The 24,988-nt window shown below is 49.0% G+C and overlaps 1 protein-coding gene across 2 annotated transcripts in view; it reads left to right on the top strand.

Moving 5' to 3' along the window:
* The window catches only part of PPP2R2A (protein phosphatase 2 regulatory subunit Balpha), a 35,526-nt gene extending 10,872 nt beyond the window's left edge, over window positions 1–24,654 (top strand). For both annotated transcript variants that reach the window (XM_073654071.1, XM_073654070.1), the window contains exons 2-10: window positions 206–280; window positions 5,682–5,773; window positions 7,170–7,332; window positions 9,178–9,290; window positions 9,405–9,582; window positions 10,977–11,141; window positions 15,505–15,674; window positions 23,345–23,436; window positions 23,530–24,654. In XM_073654071.1, the coding sequence (XP_073510172.1) occupies window positions 206–280; window positions 5,682–5,773; window positions 7,170–7,332; window positions 9,178–9,290; window positions 9,405–9,582; window positions 10,977–11,141; window positions 15,505–15,674; window positions 23,345–23,436; window positions 23,530–23,809 (1,328 nt within the window). In that variant the 3' untranslated portion in view covers window positions 23,810–24,654. The remainder of the gene's footprint in view (window positions 1–205; window positions 281–5,681; window positions 5,774–7,169; window positions 7,333–9,177; window positions 9,291–9,404; window positions 9,583–10,976; window positions 11,142–15,504; window positions 15,675–23,344; window positions 23,437–23,529) is intronic.
* The last annotated feature ends 334 nt before the right edge of the window (window positions 24,655–24,988 follow it).

The raw sequence follows: 24,988 nt of genomic DNA, 5'->3' as shown, positions 1-24,988 counted from the left end.
TGGAGATGTTTGGCTGAATACGGGAGGTGGGATATGTGGTGGTGACTCAATGTGGCCCACCGGTGAGATTGCACTGGACTCTTCATATCCAATATACCAGCTAATTCTGCATTGTGTGTAATCTGTAGTCTGTCTAATGTGAACACTGTAGTTGGATATCTAGGACTGTCCTCATCCTAATGACCTGTTTCCTTCTTTCCCCCAGGAGCTGGCGGAGGCAATGATATTCAATGGTGTTTTTCTCAGGTGAAGGGAGCGGTGGAAGACGATGTCTCCGAAGGTAACGACATTTTATATTTTGTCTTCATTGGTCACTGACTAAACTGATTATTTATAACACTTGACTGTATATGTTCTGGTGATCTCACACGGACACCGATATTAAGGGCACTATTGGAGTTGATGCAGAGTGATTCGTGTACCCCTCCATCAGGTTTTGGTGTCTGTAATGCCTGTATACCCCATGCTTGTGAATACAGAACTATCACTTTGGACATCACTTGAGACTTAGAGAATACCCATCGCCAGGCTGGGGCTATCCTCTTTGAGTAGAGTGAGCAGCCTCAGTCTAGTGATTCTTCTAAATATCACTTACAAAAAAAAGTGGTGACGTAGGTCCCTATGCTCCCCTCAAAGACCCAACTTTCTAGCAAAGCTCATGTCTGAAATGCCGAGCACTGGATCCCACAGCCCTCTGTGGCCGTCCTCGTGAGATCTTGCTCTGCGCTGACAGAGCGTTACGCATGGATTACTAAGCAGTAACCGCGCTAATGATGGTGCGGCAGCGCTAGGTTAGTGCGGAGCGTGAGATCTCGCTCTGTCACAGTGCGGATCACTGCAGAGGGTTTTGGGATCCATAACTTGGGAAGTTTGGACCTGACTTTCTTGCTGGAAAGTCCTCTCCTTTAGAGCCGCATTAGGTACCTCCATGACTACTTTGCTTCATATGGAGATAGCCAAATACAGGACTGTGAGAGGGGGCACGGCTGATCTCCTGCAACACATACTGAAGTATGTTACTGGTTTAGTTTTCTTTTCCCCATCAGCTACAAGCATAGGGAGGTTCAGTAAAAAGGGCAATAATCTATACTGGTATATACAGGCCTGGCCGTTGCCAAAAAGACACTCTTTAGGCATTAGTCTGGAATATTTGGGGATCCAGCTGTCTTCAGCATATCCCAACCGTGTCACTTCATTGCGACACTTTATAGCTAATGAATATAAGGTCGTGTTCACATAGCTGAAAAATAAGGCTCGTGCTCCGATTGTAATACCAAGCCTGAATGGTGATGGCAGACCTGAGATACCTGCTCTATATAATGTAATGAAGCAGATAGTTCAGGTCTGGAGACCCGCTGGTCAAGCCCAGTATTGCAATCTGATCACGGACTGTGTGAACCCGGACTGTGTGAACCTGGCCTTATGAGGAGTTGTGAGGTTAGCCCCTAACTATATGTTGTCACATAGTGGGCCATTTAGGAAGGGTTGGCTAACCCCAGTCTCTAGGCGCCCTTCAGAGGAGCAGTGATGGATCCTAGTCCCGGCCTGCCCATGGTTTAGGCTCTGAAGCTTGATAGGTCTCTATGGCGCTCTCCTTTTGGGTCCTTGGACCTGTGCTCGGGCCAAGGCTTGCTCCTGTAGTATGGGCACACAGATGCACCCGTCATACGCCTGATTGGCCCTGGCCTAAGCTCAGCGTGTTATTGTAGCACGGTACAATCAGAGGGGTCCGTGACTACAGGTAATGCTGGCTGATGTCTCGTCAGGCGCTGGAGCTTTCCTGTAGGGTCCTCCCCTGCAGTCATATGATGGAACCTGTTGGGTGACATTACTGGGCCTGTAGTGACTGGGGAATGCTCTGTGCCCTTTTCTCAAGATATTGGGAGGTTCTTGGCCATGCTGAATTTGTAGTATGTTGTATCTAGAGGTCGCACTAAGGATATACTGGTATACCGATCTCCTCTTACTTGACAAATATAGAAGATCCAAGCTGAGCAGTCGCCATGTTGGATACATGATGTACTGGGCACGCTGTCGCCCATATCAGAAGCCCCTCCACTGCCATGTGCACTGCCACCCAGGGGACAAAAGGAGCGGGAGGTGTGAACATGCTGTAGCCAGGGTCGGGCTTCGTTCCCCGTCATCTATTCCAATCTTGTATACCCCGGTGGTCTGTACTTCCTCCAAGCACACAACTAATGTCCGACACCCAGTGTTAAGCAGTACACGTCAAATCAGTATTAGTCTTAATGAAAGGCTAGATTGGTGGGGGTCCAGCCACTGAAGCCACCAATTATCACCAGACCTGGGGTACCGTGTTCCCCGTTTGTATTTAGCTGTAGTCTCGGGTGCACGGCAGCCTCCGATCACTGTGTATAGGACTGACGGAGGAGGTGGAGGTCAGACGTCTGCTTTAGCAGTTATCACTTATCCAGTGGAGGGATTTGTGGACAGGGATGATGAGCTGAGGAAGTAATAGTGGCTAGCCGTACGTTTCTGCCAGACGATGGAGCGATAACTGCTCCCGGAGGTGCACAGGGGCATGAAAGATCATTCATCGAGCATATATTGCTGGAGCTGGCGGGCATATATTGCTGGAGCTGGCGGGCATATATTGCTGGAGCTGGCGGGCATATATTGCTGGAGCTGGCGGGCATATATTGCTGGAGCTGGCGGGCATATATTGCTGGAGCTGGCGGGCATATATTGCTGGAGCTGGCGGGCATATATTGCTGCATACATTGCTGGATCCGGCGGGCATGTATTGCTGCATACATTGCTGGATCCGGCGGGCATGTATTGCTGCATACATTGCTGGATCCGGCGGGCATGTATTGCTGCATACATTGCTGGATCCGGCGGGCATGTATTGCTGCATACATTGCTGGATCCGGCGGGCATGTATTGCTGCATACATTGCTGGATCCGGCGGGCATGTATTGCTGCATACATTGCTGGATCCGGCGGGCATATATTGCTGGATTCGGCGGGCATGTATTGCTGCATATATTGCTGGATCCGGCGGGCATGTATTGCTGCATATATTGCTGGAGCTGGCGGGCATATATTGCTGGATCTGGCGGGCATGTATTGCTGCATACATTGCTGGATCCGGCGGGCATGTATTGCTGCATACATTGCTGGATCCGGCGGGCATGTATTGCTGGATACATTGCTGGATCCGGCGGGCATGTATTGCTGGATACATTGCTGGATCCGGCGGGCATGTATTGCTGGATACATTGCTGGATCCGGCGGGCATGTATTGCTGGATACATTGCTGGATCCGGCGGGCATGTATTGCTGCATATATTGCTGGATCCGGCGGGCATGTATTGCTGCATATATTGCTGGATCCGGCGGGCATGTATTGCTGCATATATTGCTGGATCTGGCGGGCATGTATTGCTGGATCCGGCGGGCATGTATTGCTGCATGTATTGCTGGATCCGGTGGGCATGTATTGCTGGATCTGACGGGCATACATTGCTGGATCTGGCGGGCATATATTGCTGCATATATTGCTGGATCCGGTGGGCATGTATTGCTGCATATATTGCTGGATCTGGCGGGCGTATATGGATTCATCGGTCAGTAGGAGCTGGTGGAGGTGCTGTGATGATGGTATTTAGCAGCCGTGCACAGCGTGTCCTCGGCTCCGGGAAGTGGAGATTCGCTTGTTGCCAGGTCCCATGTGCGGCCTGACAATACAGGGCTTGTGTGCAGCGCTCACCTGACTTGTGGGTTTTTCCATCTTAGTGGGTGATTACTTTGGCGTTTTGCAGGATAACTTTGCTTTCTCCACCCAGATGTAAACTCCCAGACCTGTTCTCCCAGACATGTCCGGACTCGGCAGCGGTGGCTTACTCCAGGGGTGTATGTTATGCTGAAGCGCTGGCTGCCTGGGGGTGATTTTTGCAGCTGCTCTGGGTCTGAGGCCTTAGATATGTGGTCAGTGTCAGGGCGGCCTCTGGAGGTGACGATCCTGGTATTAGGCCGTGTAATGTGCAGGATATTACACAGCTGCAACCTGATGTCTGGTTATCCGGGTTTATTCACTAGTTAATACATGGGGCAACGTTCGCGCAAATGATGGCTTATTCCGATCATCCTGTCTGGGACATCTTGCTTTGGTGGCCTCTTTTATGTATTTTTTTTATTCCTGTACATGCGAACCCAGTTCCCTAATGGAGTGATATAAGGCCTAAACTCAGCCGTCCGCACCTTCATAGCCCTGGATGCAAGCGCCGGCTGCCAAATGCAGGGAGCAACACTCTTGCCAGATTTCATATCCCAGCTGCGGTGGTGGCCGATATCACCGGATGGTCAGATCTGTAATATATTAATTTTTATACACATACTTGGGGGACATGGGTGGTTAATGTAATTAGCAGCCACTGGAGAACACATTGCTGCTATCTTTTTGAATTTTCGGTAAGGACCACCTACGCTGTAGACGTATGCACGAATATGGGGGTGTCCATACTGTATAATAGGACCAAAGGCATTAAATATATCATTACCCGTGATTGTCTGCCCTACTGACCTGCCGCCCCTTGGGTGCTGGATTAAAGCTTAATGGTGTTATCCCACAATTACAGCTAAGTGTCTGATCACTCAGGTCCTTTGCTCATAAAAACGGGGGTCCTTTGTCCCACATTTAAATGGAGCCGTCCCATAGGTAATTAATGGAGCGACTGCTGCTCCGGTGACTCAACCCTGGATCCCCATTCACTTTAGCAGACCCCCCTGTGATTAGACACATGACACAGGGGCTTTCCAGACAATCTGTGACAGCTGATTGTCGCGACAATGTGCACACTGTAAGGATTGCACACAATTTTCAGCTCGTGAAGGCGATCACTTGATGCTGGAGATCACGGGCCAACTAGATTTTCATCCACTTCTTTCAATACAAGTTTGAGAGAAGTGGATGAAAAGCTAGCCTGCACATGACGGGAGCTGGAGATGGAGTGTAATCCTTACAGTGAGCTTGTTGCACGCTGTCACGGCTCCACGATCTGCAGGCACACAGAATAGGCCACGATCCTGGGGGTCCTTTCGCGCCACATTCACTCACTCCTGAACAACGGCATCTGCTGTATCGGCGGGTGAAAGGGTAAAGGAGCTTTTCGCACAGTCAGAATTGTACAACTGCTGCTGGAATATGTACAGTAGTTCTCCTTGGCACTCGTGCCTATGGTCTGGGTAAGGGGCGTTCTCTGTACTAGTTGGATGAGGTCAGTTTTACCAGGCAAATATAGGGAGGACACATGGCCGAGAAGGAACTGACGGGAGGCGCCTTCACAGCTGAGCTTTAGGTGTAAATCCGTGGGGGCAATTATCTGACTCACAGTGCGCAGAGTGGTACAGACTGGTGGTCCTTCAGCTCGTATGTAGGATGACATCACTGAAAATATGAGCAATGATGAGACTGTTTCTAGTGATGGCCGTCCGAAAGGACTTAGAAGAGTCCCAGCTAAACTAGACTCTACTGGTCACGTGATTAGTCGGATGGCTTACTTGCCCATTGATTGACTACCACGATGCACATGGCCAGTGAGGTCCACCATGAGTCCTCTGACTTGCTTTGTCCAGGGTGATAAATTCCCCTCCACACTCTCTCCTGTATCCACTACACAGGGAATGTCCATAACCTGCGTCTCCTTCTGTCTTTGCAGCCGATATCATATCTACAGTAGAATTCAACCATTCTGGAGAATTATTAGCCACTGGAGATAAAGGAGGACGTGTGGTCATCTTCCAGCAGGAGGTCAGTATGGTCGGACGCTTGCGGCTCAGCTGCAATTGTGGCCATAGGCTTCATCCGCACTCAGAGCTTTACTGTGATGTTAACTGTTTTTATCAAATGGTTTGTCCAGTTGTCATTGTAAAGCCTTCCCGTCAGCTCTTAGTAGAGTTTGCTGCGTTCTTTTGGGATTTGAAGAAGGTGTCCGCTTTTCCGTAGCGTAGTCTCTTTTCGCACCAATGCTTTTGGATCCATTATACAATGGATGGAAGCAGAAGGCTGCGATGAAGTTTGTATTTGCCCAAAACTAATTTGCACATGTAGCTCTTTCAAAGACAAATCCCGCAATACTTTTACATGGCCAGTCTGTTCCTCTGTTACTGAGAAATCGGTGTTTGAATTGATATGTAAATGAGGCTGAAGAGCTATGGTAGATCTGAAGCCTCTTGTCACTCCAGCTCTATTCCCCACTCAGTGCTGCCTCTTCCTGCTTTATTGACTGCTCCTTTTGCATGACATCACACAGCATAGAGGCCATCATTCAAGGAGGCGGCGCTGGACCGTGGGAATAGAGCTGGAGTGACAGAGGCTTCCTATCTATCATAGCTCTTCAGCCCCATTTGCATATAAAACCCTGATTCCTCAGTAGCGCAGAAATTGGCTGGCCTTGTAAAGGGATTGCTGGACTTGTATTTGAAAAAGCTATGTATGTGCAAATTGAGTTCTGGTCAGCAGACCCATGGCCGGTCCTTACTCTGGTTGTGAGTGTTGGGTGCGTGAACCCGGTCTAATATAGCATTTCAAAGCCTTAATATGCAATATGTAAGTGGTTAAAGCATCGCAGATTGTAGTCCTCTAGTGTTAGTGTGACAATCACAGTTAAAGTAAACTTTAAAAATAAAAAAAAGTTAATAAAATAAAAAAGCCCCTCTCTTCATTCTCCCACCCCACAAAAAAATAACACACACTTCTTTTTTATTTATATAAAAAAAAATCAAAAATTGTACTGTGGCAGAGCAACAGTAAGGACTCCCAGAGAATAGAAAAGATACAAATATTTTTTCAAACTGTTATTCATAATGTGCTCAAAATTGTGGTTTCTTTTTTTTCCATTCCCTTCTATAAAAAAAAGAGAAATCAAGCATTATGATCTATACCCCAAAATGAGGGCAAAAAAATATATACAAGTGGTCCATAAGACGCTGCAGAAAGCTCCGGTGTTTGGTTCTTCCTGCTGCTGTACTGGGGGACTGCGGAGAATAAAGTAACCTGATCGGCCGGCGTCTTTACTGCACTGCTGAGCTGTGTGCGCCTGAAGGCGTGCCGCCATGTAGTGCCACAGTCCTCTGCTGCCATCTAGTGGTGCTCAGCAGATTTACATGTGGTAATCCCACTGTTCCCATGTGCCTTGTCTCTGCAGAGTAAAAGCCCTTATCACAGAGGGGAATATAGTGTCTATAGCACTTTCCAGAGCCACGAGCCTGAATTCGACTACTTGAAAAGTTTAGAAATCGAAGAGAAGATCAACAAGATCCGATGGTTGCCGCAGAAGAATGCCGCACAGTTCCTGTTGTCTACAAATGGTGAGAGAAATGTCCGACCCTGGTTATTATTGTTAGCAGTGTCACATGGGAGCCACCGCTGAGAACGCGGCTGTAATACAGCGCTGTATGATCCACAAGTCGTCCATATAAAAAGGACATATATATATGTCTGGAGTCTGGATGGTGCGTTACCCCCCCCAAGTCTTGCTATTAGATCTTACAAAATACTGATGCAAAATTCTGAACATGTGAACGTGGCCTTATACTCGGCGCGGTTCCAGCGGTGTTGACAGTCTCTGCCAGGATCGCGTGACGACCAGTCAGCGACCGCTTCCCTCTTCTCGCCTTCTGCATACATCTGGCAGAAGTGAGCGCGGCTGCTCTGTGTGATATGGAGTAGTGGACAACCCCTTTAAGCATTATTTCTGTAAAACACCAACACTTATAGGACCCGATTCATTATTGTATTTGTCTCGTTTTTTTTTTTTTTCACATTTTTAGTGCTTTTTGCCTGTTTTTCATTTCTGCATAATTTCTTTTAACGTGCACCATTTTTAACCCCTTTACAGCCTGTGACGTATTAGTACGCACAGGCTGTAGCCCCCTGTTCAGTGGTCGGCACTCATAGCACAGGACCATTTCTGCTACATATAGGTGATCTGCTGATCACCTGTATGTATCAGAGGCGATCAGACAAGTGCTGCTTCTAGTCTCCTATGGAGACTATAGAAGCAAGCAAAAAGTGGGGAAAAAAATGGTTTTAAAAATATTAAAAAATGAAAAAAATATAAAAGTTTAAATCTCCCCCCTTTCGCCCCATTCAAAATAAAATAATTAAAAAAAAACAAAAACACATACACAAATTTGGTATTGCCGCGTTCAGAATCGCCCGATCTATTAAACGGTGTAACGAGAAAAAAATTCTAAACACCAGAATTACATTTTTTGGTCGCCACAACATTGCAATAAAATGCAATAACGGGCGATCAAAACATCGGATCTACCCCAAAATGGTATCAATAAAAACTTCAGCTCGGTGCGAAAAAAATAAGCCCTCACCCGGCCCCAGATTCCGAAAAATGGAGACGCTACAGGTCTTAGAAAATGGCGCTGTTTTTTTTTTTTTTCACCACTTAAATAACAAAGAACCTCTACATGTTTGGTATCTACAAACTCGTAATGACCTGGAGAATAATGATGGCAGGTCAGTTTTAGCATTCAGTGAACGTGGTAAAACAAAAACACTTTTTTTTTGCAATTTCACCGCACTTTTCCCGTACACGATATGGTAAAACTAGTAATGGCGTTGAAAAGTACAACTCGTCCCGCAAAAAATAAGCCCTCACATGGCCATATTGCCCAAAAAATAAAACCGCTATGGCTCTGGGAACAAGGGGAGCAAAACACGAAAATGCAAAAAACGAAAAATCCCAGGGTTGTGAAAGGGTTAGTCTTCTTTTACATGTATTGTGGTTTCTTTTCTTTTTGTTTTTTTATATATTTAGCATTATGTCTGTCGTTTGCATTTTTCCAGATGTTTTCGGCCAATTCATCAATTGTGACTTTAGCAACTTGTTTTTTTTTTTTTTACATTTCTGAGCAAATGACATACGGATCACCTCTCACCCTGGAGTCATTTTATGTACCACTGAAATTTTTGCGGAAATGTTGTGACAGTTCAGTAGAAATAGTAGGCTTTTTTCGGTAAAAAGTAAGTCTATTATTTTGTGCAAAATTCATGAATCGCGTGAGACGTTTAGAAGAATGGCACAAAAATAAATCATTGAATACCGCAAGTCAAAATAAGAAAAATAGCTTAAAATGCATATGATGAATCGGCCTTTTATCTCCTTTATTCTCCTTTTTTTTTTTTCCTTCTCACAGATAAAACTATCAAATTGTGGAAAATCAGTGAACGTGACAAGAGACCAGAAGGTTATAACCTGAAGGAGGAGAATGGGAGGTATAGGGATCCGACCACTGTGACCACTCTCAGGGTAAGGGCTTCGCGGCTCTGGGTCGGCTTTATCCAGGTGCCACATGTACATCAGGTGCGGCTCCTATGATGCCACATTTTGGGTCTTACTTCTGTGTTTTTTTCCCCTCCCCAGGTGCCAGTATTCCGCCCCATGGACCTGATGGTTGAAGCCAGTCCTCGTAGGATATTCGCCAACGCCCACACGTATCACATCAATTCCATCTCTGTAAACAGCGACTATGAGACCTATCTCTCGGCAGACGACCTGCGGGTCAATCTTTGGCACTTGGAGATCACAGACAGGAGCTTCAGTATCCTTTTTCCAAAGGAAAAAAAAAAATTAAAAATGGGAAGGAGAATTACAGGGGTTGTTGCTTGTAGAAAAAAAAGTCTCCATGTTTTGCCTCTTTCCCCTCTAGGGCACACACGTCAAACTCCAGCCTGTAGGCCACATCTGGCCCTCAGAGTGGTTATATTTGGCTGCCGACAGCAAGAATCACCACACCTATGTGGGGCCCATTATTCTGTATGGAGGGCTATGTGGGGCCAATATTCTGTATGGAGGACTGTGTGGGGCCCATTATACTGTATGGAGGATATGTGGGGCCCATTATACTGTATGGAGCACTGTGTGCGGCCCATTATTCTGTATGGAGCACTGTGTGGGCCCATTATTCTGTATGGAGGACTATGTGGGGCCCATTATTCTGTATGGAGGACTATGTGGGGCCCATTATTCTGTATGGAGGACTATGTGGGGCCCATTATTCTGTATGGAGGACTATGTGGGGCCCATTATTCTGTATGGAGGACTATGTGGGGCCCATTTATTCTGTATGGAGGGCTATGTGGGGCCCATTTATTCTGTATGGAGGACTATGTGGGGCACATTATACTGTATACTTGTTGACCCTCGACTTTGTCCAAGTTTTTCATTTTGTTTTTCTGTGTGTTTAAATTTGACATCCCTTCTTTAGTGGGTTTATTCTGGCGTCTGCCTGTCCTTATTACACTGTTGGGGGTCTGGCTCTCGGTGCCCTTACATACGGCCCTTTGGCAGCCATTACATTCTCTGTATACCAGACACTGCTCCACACTTGAATAAGGCGATTGGTGGCGATGTCGAAAGTTAAGCCCCCTCCAATCTAACATTAATGGCCGTGATTATTAAAGTCCAGGACAGCCCCTTTAAGTACTTTTTAGGAGCTCTCCCCTAAGTATGCATGCTAGATTAAAATTGTCTGCACCCCCCCCCCAACTTTTGAGGGATTGGTCAAGCATATGATGTGTATGGTGGGCTCCCTACTATTCCCCCCGATAGTTAATGTCTTGGATGAGGAGAGCCCAGCGGAACGTTTTGTTCCTGCGAGAGATGAGCGGTCACCAGAAGTTCTTTTTTTTCCCATCCACATTGACAACATAGGAAGATGTATAAAGGGGGTGCTTTGATTCGGCTTACCACTGTCTGAGGTGTATGGGCAGCTTTAGAGGGGATCCCGAGTGTCTGTATTATACTATACATGTGACATTTCTGAACAGCCGCCCCCTGTATTCCTGTAACTGTGCGGGGGTCTCTAGCTTTGGCTCGAGGTTCTTTCTCGTCTTGCATGTTGCAGTGTATTGGTGGTGACTGCCATGGCTCGGGAGCTTCAACTTTACATTTGGGGTTTTCTGTGTAGTAAGTGACCTTCACTCCCCGCTACAGATATTGTAGACATTAAGCCTGCCAACATGGAGGAGCTGACAGAAGTGATCACGGCCGCGGAGTTCCACCCGCATCACTGCAACACCTTTGTATACAGCAGCAGCAAAGGCACCATCCGTCTGTGCGACATGCGCGAGTCCGCGCTGTGCGACCGCCACTCCAAGTGTGAGTTACAGCCTGATCCGGCCTCTTACTGTGTCTTTTATCCTTCTGTTTTATATTAGTTGGGGCTTACTATTATTATTTATTATTATTATAGCTCCATTTATTCCATGGCGCTTTACATGTGATAGGGATATACATAACAAAAGCATTTACATAATCTTAACAAAACGAGTCAGCGACTGGTACAGGAGGAGCGAGGACCCTGCCCGCGAGGGCTCACATTCTAGAAGGGATGGGTGAGGATACATTAGGTGAGGGTAGAGCTGGTCGTGCAGCGGTGGTTACTGCAGGTTGTAGGCTTGTCGGAAGAGGTGGGTCTTCAGGTTTCTTTTGAAGGTTTCCACGGTAGGCGAGAGTCTGATATGTTGGGGTAGAGAATTCCAGAGTAGGGGGGAAGCACAGGAGAAATCTTGTATGCGATTGTGGGAGGAGGAGATAAGAGGGGAGTAGAGAAGGAGATCTTGTGAGGATCGGAGGTTATGTGCGGGTAAGTACCGGGAGACTAGGTCACAGATGTATGGAGGAGACAGGTTGTGGATGGCTTTGTATGTCATGGTTAGGGTTTTGAACTGAATTCTCTGGGCAATGGGGAGCCAGTGAAGAGATTGACAGAGAGGAGAGGCCAGGAAATAGTGGGGGGACAGGTGGATTAGTCGAGCAGCAGAGTTTAGGATAGATTGGAGGGGTGCGAGAGTGTTGGAAGGGAGGCCACAGAGCAGGAGGTTGCAGTAGTCGAGGCGGGAGATGATGAGGGCATGCACAAGTGTTTTTTGCAGATTCATGGTTGAGGAATGTGCGGATCCGGGAGATATTTTTGAGTTGGAGTCGGCAGGAAGTGGAAAGGGCTTGGATATGTGGCTTGAAGGAGAGATCAGAGTCCAGGGTTACTCCAAGGCAGCGAGCTTGTGGGACTGGGGAGAGTGAAGAGCCATTGACGTTGATGGCTAGGTCAGATGGGGGATGTGAATGAGAGGGTGGAAAGATGATGAACTCTGTTTTATCCATGTTGAGTTTTAGAAATCTGTCAGAGAAGAAGGATGAGATGGCGGACAGACATTGTGGGATTTTGGTTAGTAGGGAGGAGATATCGGGTCCAGAGAGGTAGATCTGTGTGTCGTCAGCATAGAGGTGATACTGAAAACCGTGAGACTCTATGAGCTGTCACAGGCCTAAGGTGTAGATGGAGAAGAGCAGAGGTCCTAGAACTGAACCTTGGGGGACACCGACAGATAGGGGGCAAGATGAGGAGGTGGTGTGTGAGTGGGAGACGCTGAATGTCCTGTCTGTTAAGTATGAGGAGATCCAAGATAGAGCCAAGTCCGTGATGCCAAGAGATGAGAGAATCTGGAGTAAGAGGGAATGGTCCACTGTGTCAAAGGCAGATGACAGGTCCAGAAGGAGGAGGATGGAGTAGTGTCGCTTGGATTTGGCATTTAGTAGGTCGTTGGTGACTTTGGTCAGGGCAGTTTCAGTCGAGTGATGCGGTCGGAAGCCAGATTGCAGGCGGTCGAAGAGGGAGCAGGAGGAGAGGTGGGAGGACAGTTCAAGGTGGACATGTTGTTCTAGTAGTTTTGAGGCAAAGGGGAGAAGTGATATGGGGCGGTAGCTAGTCAGAGAGGAAGGGTCAAGGGAGGGCTTTTTGAGGATAGGTGTGATTGCGGCATGTTTGAAACATGAGGGGAAGACACCCGTTGTTAGTGTCAGATTGAAGAGGTGGGTTAGGGTTGGGATGAAGACTGTGGTAAGGTTAGTGATGAGGTGGGATGGGATTGGGTCAAGTTCGCAGGTGGTGAGGTGTGATTTGGAGAGAAAAGAGGAGACTTGACCTTCTGTAATGGTGGAGAAGTGGGGTTTGGAGGAGGAGGGTTGAGTAGATATGAGGAGGGGTTGTGTGGACTTTAGGCAAAAGTTTTGTCTGATGGTGTCAATCTTCTGTTTGAAGAATGAGGCAAAGTCGTCGGCTGAGATGAGAGAAGAGGGAGGAGGTGCTGGGGGACGAAGGAGAGTTGAAAGTGTTAAATAGCTGTTTAGGGTTGTGAGATAGGGAGGATATGAGACATGAGAAGTAGGTTTGTTTTGCTGTAGTGAGTGCGGACTTGAAATTAGTGAGGGATTGCTTGAATGCGATGAAGTGCTCGATGGAGTGAGACCTTTTCCATCTCCGCTCCGCAACCCTGGAGGCCCGGCGCAGTTCTTTAGTAAGTTTAGTGTGCCAGGGTTGCCTGTTGAATGTGTGAGCTTTGGTATGTGTGAGAGGGGCGATCGAGTCTAGAGCTGCAGCTATTGTGGTGTTATATGAAGCAGCAGCAACGTCTGCATCGTGTAAGGAATTTAGGTCTGTAAGAGGGAGGAGGGATTCAGAGAGTGAGTGTAGGTCAAGGTGTTTGAGATTTTTGCGAGGGAGTGTAAGTTTGTGGAGTGGGGATTGTGCGCCTGGAGAGGAGAGGGTAGAGAATGTGAGGAGGTTATGGTCCGAGAGAGGGAGTGGTGAGTTAGAGAGGTTAGATAGGGAACAGAGGCAGGTGAAGATGAGGTCCAGTGTGTGGCCATCTTTGTGGGTAGGTGTGGAAGACCATTGAGTGAGTCTGAAGGAGGAAGTGAGAGATAGAAACTTAGAGACAGGCGAGTGGGAAGTGTTAATGGGGATGTTGAAGTCACCCATTATGATAGTGGGGATGTCAGTGGAGAGGAAGTGAAGCAGCCAGGTGGTGAAGTGGTCTAAGAAGGTGGTGGCTTGCCCTGGGGGTCGGTAAACACCAGCCAGTTGGAGGGGGAATAGATGCGCACACAGTGCACCTCAAAAGAGGGGAGTGTAATGGAGGGTGGCAGTGGGATTTGGGTGAAAGCACCGTGTTCTGATAGGAGAAAACCTACGCCTCCGCCATGTTTGCCGTTGGGGCGGGGGGTGTGGGAAAGGTGGAATCCGCCATATGAAAGTGCAGCTGGGGAGGCTGTGTCAGAGGGGGTGAGCCAGGTTTCAGTGATGGCGAGGAAGGAAAGTTTGTGTGTAATGAAAAGATCGTGGATGAAGGAAAGTTTGTTGCAGACAGAGCGAGCGTTCCATAGAGCTCCTGTTAGAGAAACTGAGGAAGTGGGGATTAGTTGGATGGGTATGAGGTTAGAAGGGATGCGACAGTTTGTGGAAGGTAGTGGATAGGAGGTAGAAGTAACTGTGGGGATATGGTGAGGAGGACCAGGATTTGGAGAGATATCTCCAGCAGTGAGGAGGAGCGAGAAAGTGTTAGCAGGTGGGTGCAAGAGAGAGCATGAGGTGGCTGTCTGTGTTTGGAGATCCAGGATTGAATGTTGAGGAATAATTCGGAGGAGGAGGTGGGATGAGTGGGGAGGATGGAGGGAGAGATGAAAAGTTCCTTACTAGGTGTAGGGATTTGAGGGGTTACTAGAAAGTAGAGGACTATAGAGGAAAAAGTGAGAGCTAGCAGAAACATAGTTAAAAGAGAGTAAGTGGTCAAAGTGTTGGTTACCTGACTCCTGCCCTGACTAACTGCCTCTGAAATAACTGCCACTTATCTCCAAAGCCACTTTGCACAAGAAGACGCCTGCACAACCCAGCACGCGTGCACCCCTTAAAGAGCTTCTAAATATATAGGGCACATTCAACTATCAGGTGAAGGGCATTGTGGGAGCTGCTTATGTCTAAATTACCAGCTGGTCGTCTCACCAGGAGATGGCTGGGTGATCAAACACAGAGCTTGGACTCTAGTCTCTGCAGTTTAGCACCTCTAAAAATCAGATAAGATCTATAGTGGGGAAGGGACAGACATATGTGGGTATTGAATGGAGTGGGACAGATAAGGCAGAGAAATTCTGCAGAGCATGTACCAGTGAGGTGCATCAGCGGAGCAGAGCATTAGATTACAGCAGACACAGCAAGCAGGGAAATTATGCAGAGCTTGTACCTGTGAAGAGATAAGAAGAAGAGGGGTGTTAGTCCATTGCCTCTGAAATAACTGCCTTACTATCAGACAAGACGCCGAGGATGCCCCACGCTTAGGTTCGCAGGCCTTGTCCAGTGTCCTCGGGCTACCTGATGAACCACCATCTTTTTGCTCAACTCAATTATATATCCTTGTGTTACATGGAGGGCCGGGCTGCTGGGGCAGACTGGGTGTAATCTACCATGTTAAACATCAACTCTTTCTTCTATAGGGAGAGATGTGAAGTTGTACTTTTATTTTCTTTTAAATGTTTGTTTTGCATATTATTTTTTACCCCAAAGTTACTTGAGGCTGCAGTCACTGCACCAGCCCCTGCTATCAGCTACAGGCCGGATACCTAGGAGGAGCAAGATGGTGGCTGATCTAGTGATTAAGGGGTTAACCTTCCTCCTTTTTATTTCTAGTGTTTGAGGAGCCAGAAGATCCCAGCAATCGGTCCTTCTTCTCAGAGATCATCTCTTCCATTTCGGATGTGAAGTTCAGCCACAATGGGCGATACATGATGACCAGGGACTACTTGTCTGTCAAAATCTGGGACCTGAACATGGAGAGCCGTCCTGTGGAAACATATCAGGTGAGTGAGAAACTCCTGGGATGCGGAGGGCACAATCCCTCCTAAAATGAAAATCTGGAAACAGACATTTTTTTGAGTTTTCCTTCTACTGAGGAGTAAATAATTCTGAAGGGATTTTCCACGGGGAATGGATCCACTGCAGAAATCCACAACCACAAATTAAGCACCAAATCCATTAGATTTGGTTGTGGATTTTGTTGCAGAACTGCAGCGCTCCTTCTTCAGGCACTCTTGTGCTGCAGGCTCCGTCAGCAGTGTTAGAGAGCCCATAGGGAGCCATTGTATGTATACTTCATGGTGACTGCAGTCTACAGCGCTGCCCTATACAGACAAGGGGTATGAGGGCACACAGCAGCCAGACAGGCGGCCAAAAGAACGCATATGCTCCGCATCTGTGGGGATGGTAAAGTATAGAAGTCAGGAGACACTCCAGGTTTATACTCTGGGCAAAGTGCACAAATGCTGTGTGAACCTAGCTGTATAATTATGCACAGTCCTAATACATACAAGAGGAGGAGCACTTAATACTTGTGGTAATGCCCAGTTATCAGCTACGGTGCCATAATCTGGGAACTGATGCTGTTCGAGGCCATTACTGACTACAGGTAAAATGACCATGCGGTACTCCGGGTCGCTGATAACTCACTCCGGCTCTGGGGTCCTGGTTCAGATCCAAGCAAGGATATTATCTGCATTCAGTTTGTACGATCTCCCTGTATTCGCTTGGGTTTCCTCCCCACCCCAAGAAATTACTGATGTGTTAATTGGCTTCCTGTTAAACTGTTCAACGGGCATGTGTCCTGTTGGGCACAGGGACCTATATGATGATCTCTTTTGTCCCATGGGCAATCTGTAGGGCGCAGGGACTTATTTGACGATCTCCAAAGTCCTGTGGTCATGTATCCCATTAGCCACAGGGACTTATATGATGATCTCTACTGTTTTATGGGCATGTGTCCCATTAGGCACAGGGACTTGTATGATCTCTGTTTCTTTATCGCTTCATTGGGGGACACAGGACCATGGGTGTATGCTGCTGTCGCTAGGAGGTTGACACTATGCAAAAAAAAGAAAATAGCTCCTCCTCCGCAGTATACACCCGCCTACAGGCACCAAGCTTAGTTTAAGCTTAGTGTCTGTAGGAGGAAGACCTGGATCTTCACAGATCCAACCTTGTTGTGTTTATTAATCCTTGTTTTTTCTCTTTCATATACAGCTCTTCAGGCTAACAGGGCACATTGCGTCCCCTGTTAACCCACTAGCGACCGAGAGCAATGTGGCTACCCCCACATCGCCCACTCTCGGACCCGCTGGGCAGGACTTATCCCCGGTCACCTTAGGGTATCTCAGGGTGATTTCGGTGGCCAGTCCTAGCCTGTTCCCCACCCCAGCCCCCTCCTCGGAGCGGCCTGGGAGGGAGACTGTGGTCCCTGCGGGTGACCTTCCCCCAGTTTTCTGGGTTTGATACAGTCTCCTGCACCGTCCAGGACCAGACGATGCGGGAAGGAGGTAAAGCCAGGATCCCCCCCCTATCCAGGAAGGCATCCTGAGACCATCCTCAGAAGGAGAGAAGAAGGGACGATTCCCAGACCGCTAAGACAGGAACTCCCTGCCTTTCAGCTGCAGGTCCCAGCCCCCCAGCGTTACCCGCCTTCCTCTCCCCTCCCCCTCTCACCAAACATGGCGCTTAACAGCGCTTCCCTGGGCCACTTCCTTCTTCTTCATAATGCGCAGCTAATGTGTCCGGTGGGCGGTCCCGCTCCGACAACTAAACGCCCCCTCCTATTTGTCCAACCAGAGCCGAGGAGCATAGTGACGCTCCCGTCACGCCCTCGTGCCTTCCACGGACCTATCATCGGGGGGCCTCTCAAGCCCGCCCCCCTTCCCATCTGCCTATCGGAGCCTCGCGGCTTCCGTCATCAACACTGCGTCCTCTGCACCGACGCCATCACCCCGCCGCACGCAGCTCACTACTCCGTCAGCACCTATTGTGACCCGCTCCAGCCTCACCTTCGGAGCCTTCAGGGGGACACGGGACCGCGTCTCTGCAGGATCGGGTAGGCTCTGTCCTGACACACGACCCCCACCCCTCCCTGCTCACATCGCTCCCCTTTGCAGTATCCCTGGTCAGGCACATATGCCCAAACCCAGGGAGCCCTCAGTCCGTCCCTCTCACATTGTCACATACTACGCCTGTGCTGTTTGCGGTACTAAGTGGCTCGGGTCTCACTACGGCCTTCTGCTCGACCTGCAAACCTCCCGCCATGCTGGCACCCCAAGATCCCCCCGCTGCTCAGGACGTGGTAACCCCCTCCCCTCCGGAGCGGGCTTTTGCTATGTCACAGTCTGTCTCTGACCTCACCAAGGTTTCTCAATCTCTGGTGCAGGTCTTAGAACGCTTGCCAGAACGTTTGCCTATGTTATCCACGGCCACCAGCGCTCCGAACGTCCCCACAGACGATTCGCAGGCACCCCTGCCGCCTCATAGGGGGCAGACTGACGGCACGTTCTCAGAAATGGACTCACGCAAGCTCATCCTCCAGCTCTCTAGACTCCAAGACGCTCCCTGCGTCTCACATCTCTTACCCGGAGGTCGCCCCGGGATCTAACTCTGCTTCAGATTCAGACTCTGGTTCTGACTCAGACCTGTATTCCAAGGTCCAGGACATGATAGACAGCCTTATAACGGCTGTCAATCAGACTCAGCATGTTACAGAAGACGAGAGCCCTTCCCGGGACTACTCAGTTTCCTTCAAAAAGATTAAGCGTCCTGCACGCACTTCTTCTAACCATGCAGAATTTGACAGTGTTTTTCAAAAGCAGTGGGAGCATCCAGAAAAGCTCTTTACAGGGAAGAAACAGTTAAACGTCCTATACCCCTTTAACCATGACTTTGTCAGCAAATGGACGGAGTCCCCATCTGTGGATCCTCCCGTCTCTCGCCTTTCCGCCAAGACGGTACTTCCGGTTGGTTCCTCCCTTAAGAATACCACGGATAGACAGGTTGAGGCCCTCTCTAAGTCAGCCTTTGAGGCTGCGGGCACCTCTCTTTGCCCTTCCTTCGCCTCAACTTGGGTATCAAAGGCGGTGTCCGCATGGGCCAAACAGCTCAGACAGGGCATCCTAGCAGGGGCCTCCCCGGACGATCTGGCCGACTTAGCTGATCAAATCGGCCATGCCGGAAAATATCTACTTATGGCGTCCCTAGACTCCGCTGCATGCTCAGCCCGGGTTTCCAGTAATCTCGTTGCCTTACGTAGAATTCTTTGGCTTAAAGCCTGGAACACCGACCCGGCTTCCAAAAGATCTCTAACTAATCTTCCTTTTCAAGGTTCCAGGCTGTTTGGATCCAAGCTAGATCAGATCATCTCTGATGCTACTGGGGGTAAGAGCACCTCTCTCCCCCAGCCCAGACCCAAATGCCCTTTTCCTAGGAGACGCCCCCTTCGGTTCCGGTCCTTTCGTCAGTTCGCTCAACCGAACCCCTCCTCTCAACAGGACCGTACTCCAGCACAGCGGGACAGTCGTAAACCCTCCTTTAGTCCCACGCTTAACTGGCGCCCAAAGAGTCGCTCCTCCAAGTCCTCTGGATCACGATCACGATCCAACAGGTTTTCCTCAACATGACGGGTCACTCCCACCTGGGACTTCTCCCAGGGTGGGCGGCCGTCTCCTTCTATTCACAGATTCTTGGCTCCCGGCAATAGAGGATGCCTGGGTCAAAGAAATTGTGACTTCCGGCTACAAAATAGAGTTCGATTCCAGCCCACGATCACGTTTTCTCAGGTCCCGCCCCCCACAACCATCTCTGCTTCCTGGTTTCCTCCAAGCCATCACTTCTCTTCTGCGCTCAGGAGTCATAGTTCCGGTTCCCGTTCAGGAAAGGTTTTCCGGTTTTTACTCAAATCTCTTCGTTGTCCCAAAAAAGCACAGCTCACTGCGTCCGATTCTGGACCTCAAACAGCTAAACCGACATGTACGCATCCGACAGTTCAGGATGGAGTCCCTCAGGTTGGTAATCGCCTCATTGGAGGCCGGGGAATATCTATGTTCAGCGGACATTCAGGATGCATACCTTCACATCCCAATCTGCGCGTCACATCAGAAGTTCCTACGCTTTTCCTTCAAGAACGCGCATTACCAGTTCACTGCCCTCCCCTTCGGCCTCGCCACAGCCCCGAGGGTTTTCACGAAGGTGATGGCGACCGTTATGGCCATTCTTCGAACAAGGGGAATTGTAATCATCCCCTACCTCGACGACCTGTTAATCAAAGGCCCCACGTTCAGGGACTGTCTCCACAGTCTCCAGATCACCTTGAACACACTCTCCCGGTTAGGCTGGCTGATTAACATGGACAAATCCTCCCTGGTCCCATCCCAACGCTTAACCTTCCTAGGGATGCAGTTTGACACGACCCGTGCCCGGGTCCTCCTTCCAAGGGAAAAGATAAACTCCTTACGACAAGGAATCCACATCCTCTCCGACCCAAGTCCACACTCTCTTCGCCTATGCATGAGTGTCCTGGGAAAGATGGTAGCTGCCATGGAGGCAGTTCCGTTTGCCCAGTTCCATACCCGGTCTCTTCAACTAGCCCTTCTCTCAGCTTGGGACAAGAATCCGTCATCTCTAGATCGACGCATCAAGTTACCTCGTCAAGTAAGACGGTCGCTAACCTGGTGGTCCCGCCCTTCTTCCTTCAGACCCGGGATATCATTCCTTCCGCTTCGCTGGCAGGTGGTCACGACCGATGCCAGTCTCATCGGTTGGGGGGCAGTTTTTCTACATCACACGGTCCAGTGCCGGTGGAGTCCCCACGAAGCCTCCCTCCCCATCAACATTCTGGAGATAACGGCGATTTACCTGGCATTGTGTCACGGGCAGAAGATCCTGGCAGGGTTCCCAGTCCGTGCACAATCGGACAATGCCACGGCCGTGGCATACATAAACCATCAAGGAGGAACGCGCAGCAAGCTCGTCCTAAAAGAGGTGGCAAGAGTGCTACTTTGGGCCGAGAAGATGGTCCCGGCAATCTCAGCAGTCCACATTCCAGGGGTCGACAACTGGGCGGCCGACTTTCTCAGTCGGCAGGGCCTCGCCTCAGGAGAATGGTTTCACCAAATCTGCTTACAGTGGGGCACGCCGGACGTCGACCTCATGGTGTCCCGGTTAAACCACAAGGTTCCGTCCTTTGTAGCTCGGTCCCGCGATCCGCTAGCAATCGCCCAGGACGCGCTAGTCATATCATGGTCTCAGTTCCAACTGCCCTATCTCTTTCCACCTCTACCTTTGATCCCTCGAGTCATCAAAAAGGTCAAGACAGAGGGAGTACCAGTTCTCCTAGTAGCCCCAGATTGGCCCAGACGAGTCTGGTACGCAGATCTGGTAAATCTGCTTGTCGACTCCCCCTGGAGACTACCAGACCGTCCGGACCTCCTCTCTCAGGGTCTTATTCTTCATCAGAGTTCTCGTTCTCTGAATTTAATGGTATGGCCGTTGAGGCCGCGGTGTTGAAGACGGCGGGCTTTACTGACAATGTCATTCAGACCCTAATTAACGCCAGAAAACCCGCTACCTCGCGCATATACCACAGAACTTGGAGAGCCTTTTTTCGTCACTGCGAACAGGATCATCTGACTCCTATTTCCTTTTCTTTGCCAGTCATTTTGGCTTTTCTTCAGTCTGACCTATAGGCTGGACTATCTCTCAGCACTCTCAAGGGCCAAGTTTCGGCCTTGTCCATTCTATTCCAACGTAACTTAGCTAGCCGTCCTCAGGTCAGGACGTTTCTTCAAGGGGTGGCCCACCTGGTGCCCCCCTATCGCCCTCCAGTGGAACCATGGGACCTTAATATGGTCCTAAGCGTCCTACAACAGCCTCCATTTGAACCCATTCAGGACATTCCAGCCTCTCTCCTTTCCTGGAAGGTGGCTTTTCTGGTGGCTGTTACCTCTATTAGAAGGGTCGCAGAACTCGCAGCCCTCTCTTGTCGGTCGCCTTTTCTGGTATTCCATCAAGACAAAGTAGTGCTCAGGCCGGTGCCTTCCTTTTTGCCAAAGGTGGTTTCCGCTTTTCACATTAATGAGGACATCGTTTTGCCTTCCTTTTGCCCTGCTGTAGTGCATCCACGGGAGAAGTCCCTGCACAAACTGGACCTGGTCAGAGCTCTACGTGTGTACCTTTCCAGAACGGCCTCCCTTCGGCGCTCAGATGCCCTTTTTGTCATCCCTGAGGGGCATCGCAAGGGTCTCCCTGCTTCCAAGTCGAGCATCGCCCGTTGGATACGTTCGACCATCTTGGAGGCACATCGCATCTCGGGCAAACCTCCCCCTCCCGGAGTAAGGGCTCACTCCACCAGGGCAGTGGGGGCCTCTTGGGCGGTTCGCCATCAGGCTTCGGCCTCTCAAATCTGCAAGGCTGCAACGTGGTCTTCTCTTCACACCTTTTCAAGGTTTTACAAGGTCCACACTTATTCTTCGGCTGATGCCAGTCTTGCACTGAAGGTCCTGCAGGCAGCAGTTGCCGAAGTCTAACCTAGTCTGTGACCATCTTCTGTTCTCCCACCCAAGAGACTGCTTTGGGACGTCCCATGGTCCTGTGTCCCCCAATGAAGCGATAAAGAAAGGGATTTTTGGTACTCACCGTAAAGTCTCTTTCTTGGAGCCTTCATTGGGGGGGACAGCACCCTCCCTGTTTTTGGACATATGTCCTGTTGGCCCTGTTGGGCATCCCATTTAGTTTTTCACGGTTGTGCCCCGTTGGGCATTACATAGTTGGTTATTTTGTGCTTCTCCTACTGCTCTAGCCACTAACTGGTGAGCTTGGTGCCTGTAGGTGGGTGTATACTGCAGAGGAGGAGCGGTTTTCCTTTTTTTGCATAGTGTCAACTTCCTAGTGACAGCAGCATACACCCATGGTCCTGTGTCCCCCAATGAAGGCTCCAAGAAAGAGATTTTACGGTGAGTACCAAAAATCCCTCTTTTATGGGCATGTGTCCCATTAGGCTCAGGGACTTATATGATGATCTCTACTGGCCCAAGGGCATGTGTCCCATTAGGCACAGGGACTTATGATCTCTACTGGCCCATGGGCATGTGTCCCATTAGGCACAGAGACTTATATGATGATCTCTACTGGCCCATGGGCATGTGTCCCATTAGGCACAGGGACTTATATGATGATCTCTACTCCGCTGAAGAATATGTCATACCTATACAAGCATAAGTGAAAGACTAGTTAGACTGCGTCATCACAACAGCTTTTACAACAATGTATGCATTTGCTAATCAAGAAGCTGATGTGAACTGTGGTTGTTTCTACTGCGGGGACCCTGCACTGGGTTTATGAACTTCTGTAGCTGAAGTCTACAGTCAAAATTGTTCCCTTCGGTATAAGGTAGAAGGGGATTTGTACATTACTGAGATGAGTCCGTCTGCAGCTGAAGCGCAGGACGTTACACCAGGCTTTCTGCACACACTGCAGATACTCATCTCCTGGGAAATGGGTTCGTCCCTTTACTACCAATTACCAAACTGCTTGATTTTGACTTGTGCCTGTTTGAAGAAGTCGTCAAGATCATGTTGGTGGGGTTCCGGCACACGACACCTTCGTTGGTCCATAGTGTGTGATATATGCCCCCGTAATCAGTATCCCCTCTGCTTTCCTTGCACAGGTACATGAATACCTCAGGAGTAAGCTCTGCTCCTTATATGAGAACGACTGCATCTTTGACAAGTTTGAGTGCTGTTGGAACGGACCTGACAAGTAAGTAATAAGACGCCGCCGATCCCTACGGAGGCAATTGTTCTGCTCGTCACACAGATTGTGACATTAACTCGTGCTGCTCTTCCCTCGCAGCGTCGTCATGACTGGCTCCTACAACAACTTTTTCCGAATGTTTGACCGCAACACCAAACGTGACATCACCCTTGAGGCCTCACGGGAGAACAGCAAGCCACGCATGGTGCTGAAACCACGGAAAGTGTGCGCCAGCGGCAAACGGAAGAAGGACGAGATCACGGTGGACAGTCTGGACTTCAACAAGAAGATCCTGCACACGGCCTGGCACCCGAAAGAGAACATCATTGCTGTGGCCACCACCAATAACCTGTATATATTCCAGGACCGGGTCAATTAGTACTGGCCTTTCCATACTGGACAGTCCTTTTAGTCCCAACTAGTTCCAATAGTCGAGCCTAGAATTCGTACCCCGTTCCAAAACTGAAGAAAACTTCTGACCGTGCGGGAACTCTTGCCAGTCCCACCCCGTCTGACTTTTCCAGTGTTTAAGGTGCCATCGATTCTCCATTTTTTTTTTTTATTTTTTTTTTTTATAGCTGCACAGGGCGATCCCTACCCCTGCTTGTCTTCTCGCCCTGTGGGGAATTACTGTATTTTTTTTCTTTCTTTTTAACCATCTTGCCTGATATGTAGATTTCATTTTTGTCTAATATTTTTTATGTTGAGATGTCAATGGCAGTCCCAGTCTGTGCTCTGTATGGTCCTCTCCTTGGGACCAGACTGGTCAGGGTGGCTTTAATATGTGCATTTCTCCCCTCTTCACTCCATATTGTTCTTGCGGGGTTTTTTTGTCTTGTTTTTTTTTTTTACATCCACCCACCCCCCATCCTTTTTATGTCTTTCTAGCAATCTTAGAAGCTCATTCTTCCGTACCTAAAGGTCCCATTTCCTGCTCGTCGCGCCCTGCGCTGGCGTAAATCCAACGGCTGGGAAAGCACACAGGGAATCTGGCTGAGCGCGGCAGGGGTGGAGGCATGATGGGGGGTGGGGACAAGGTTATGACCCAGAAGTCGTCTTGGTCTCTCATTTTTAATGACGACCTGACTGTAATCACTTCTTGCCTTGTTTGGCGATTTGAGAAAGGGGGGAAAAAAACAAAAAGGACTTAAATGAAAAAAATAATGAAAAAAAAAGCCAAAAAACGAAGGATAAAAAACTACTGAATAAAAGTTAATGAAAGGATGTGTCGTAGTTCTTAGAAATACTCATTACTCTGACTTAAAGGGGCGTGCCCATTCACCACTTATCACCTAGCCACAGACCTTTTTATTTTTGTGATGACTGGGAACGCCACTTTAATATATACAATGATATAGGTTACAAGAAGCAATAATGGGCTTTGTCTGCAAAGATGTCTGTAAAGATGTAAGACCTCTCCACAGGATATGTGAGACCTTCCACCGATCCTGGGTGAATGCAGCATTAGTGACCACTTCATTCACGACATGTTGGAGTGGCGCTCATTACTGCTTCATTCACACAGGGGACTTGACGTTCTCAAGATGGATGGTTTCTC

The sequence above is a fragment of the Phyllobates terribilis genome, unplaced genomic scaffold, assembly GCF_046119375.1.
Source record: "Phyllobates terribilis strain yellow unplaced genomic scaffold, ASM4611937v1 Scaffold_11__3_contigs__length_659146591, whole genome shotgun sequence".
Lineage (NCBI taxonomy): Eukaryota > Metazoa > Chordata > Amphibia > Anura > Dendrobatidae > Phyllobates > Phyllobates terribilis.
The sequence above is the reverse complement of the archived record's forward strand: the minus strand, read 5'-3'. Positions and strand labels throughout refer to the sequence as shown.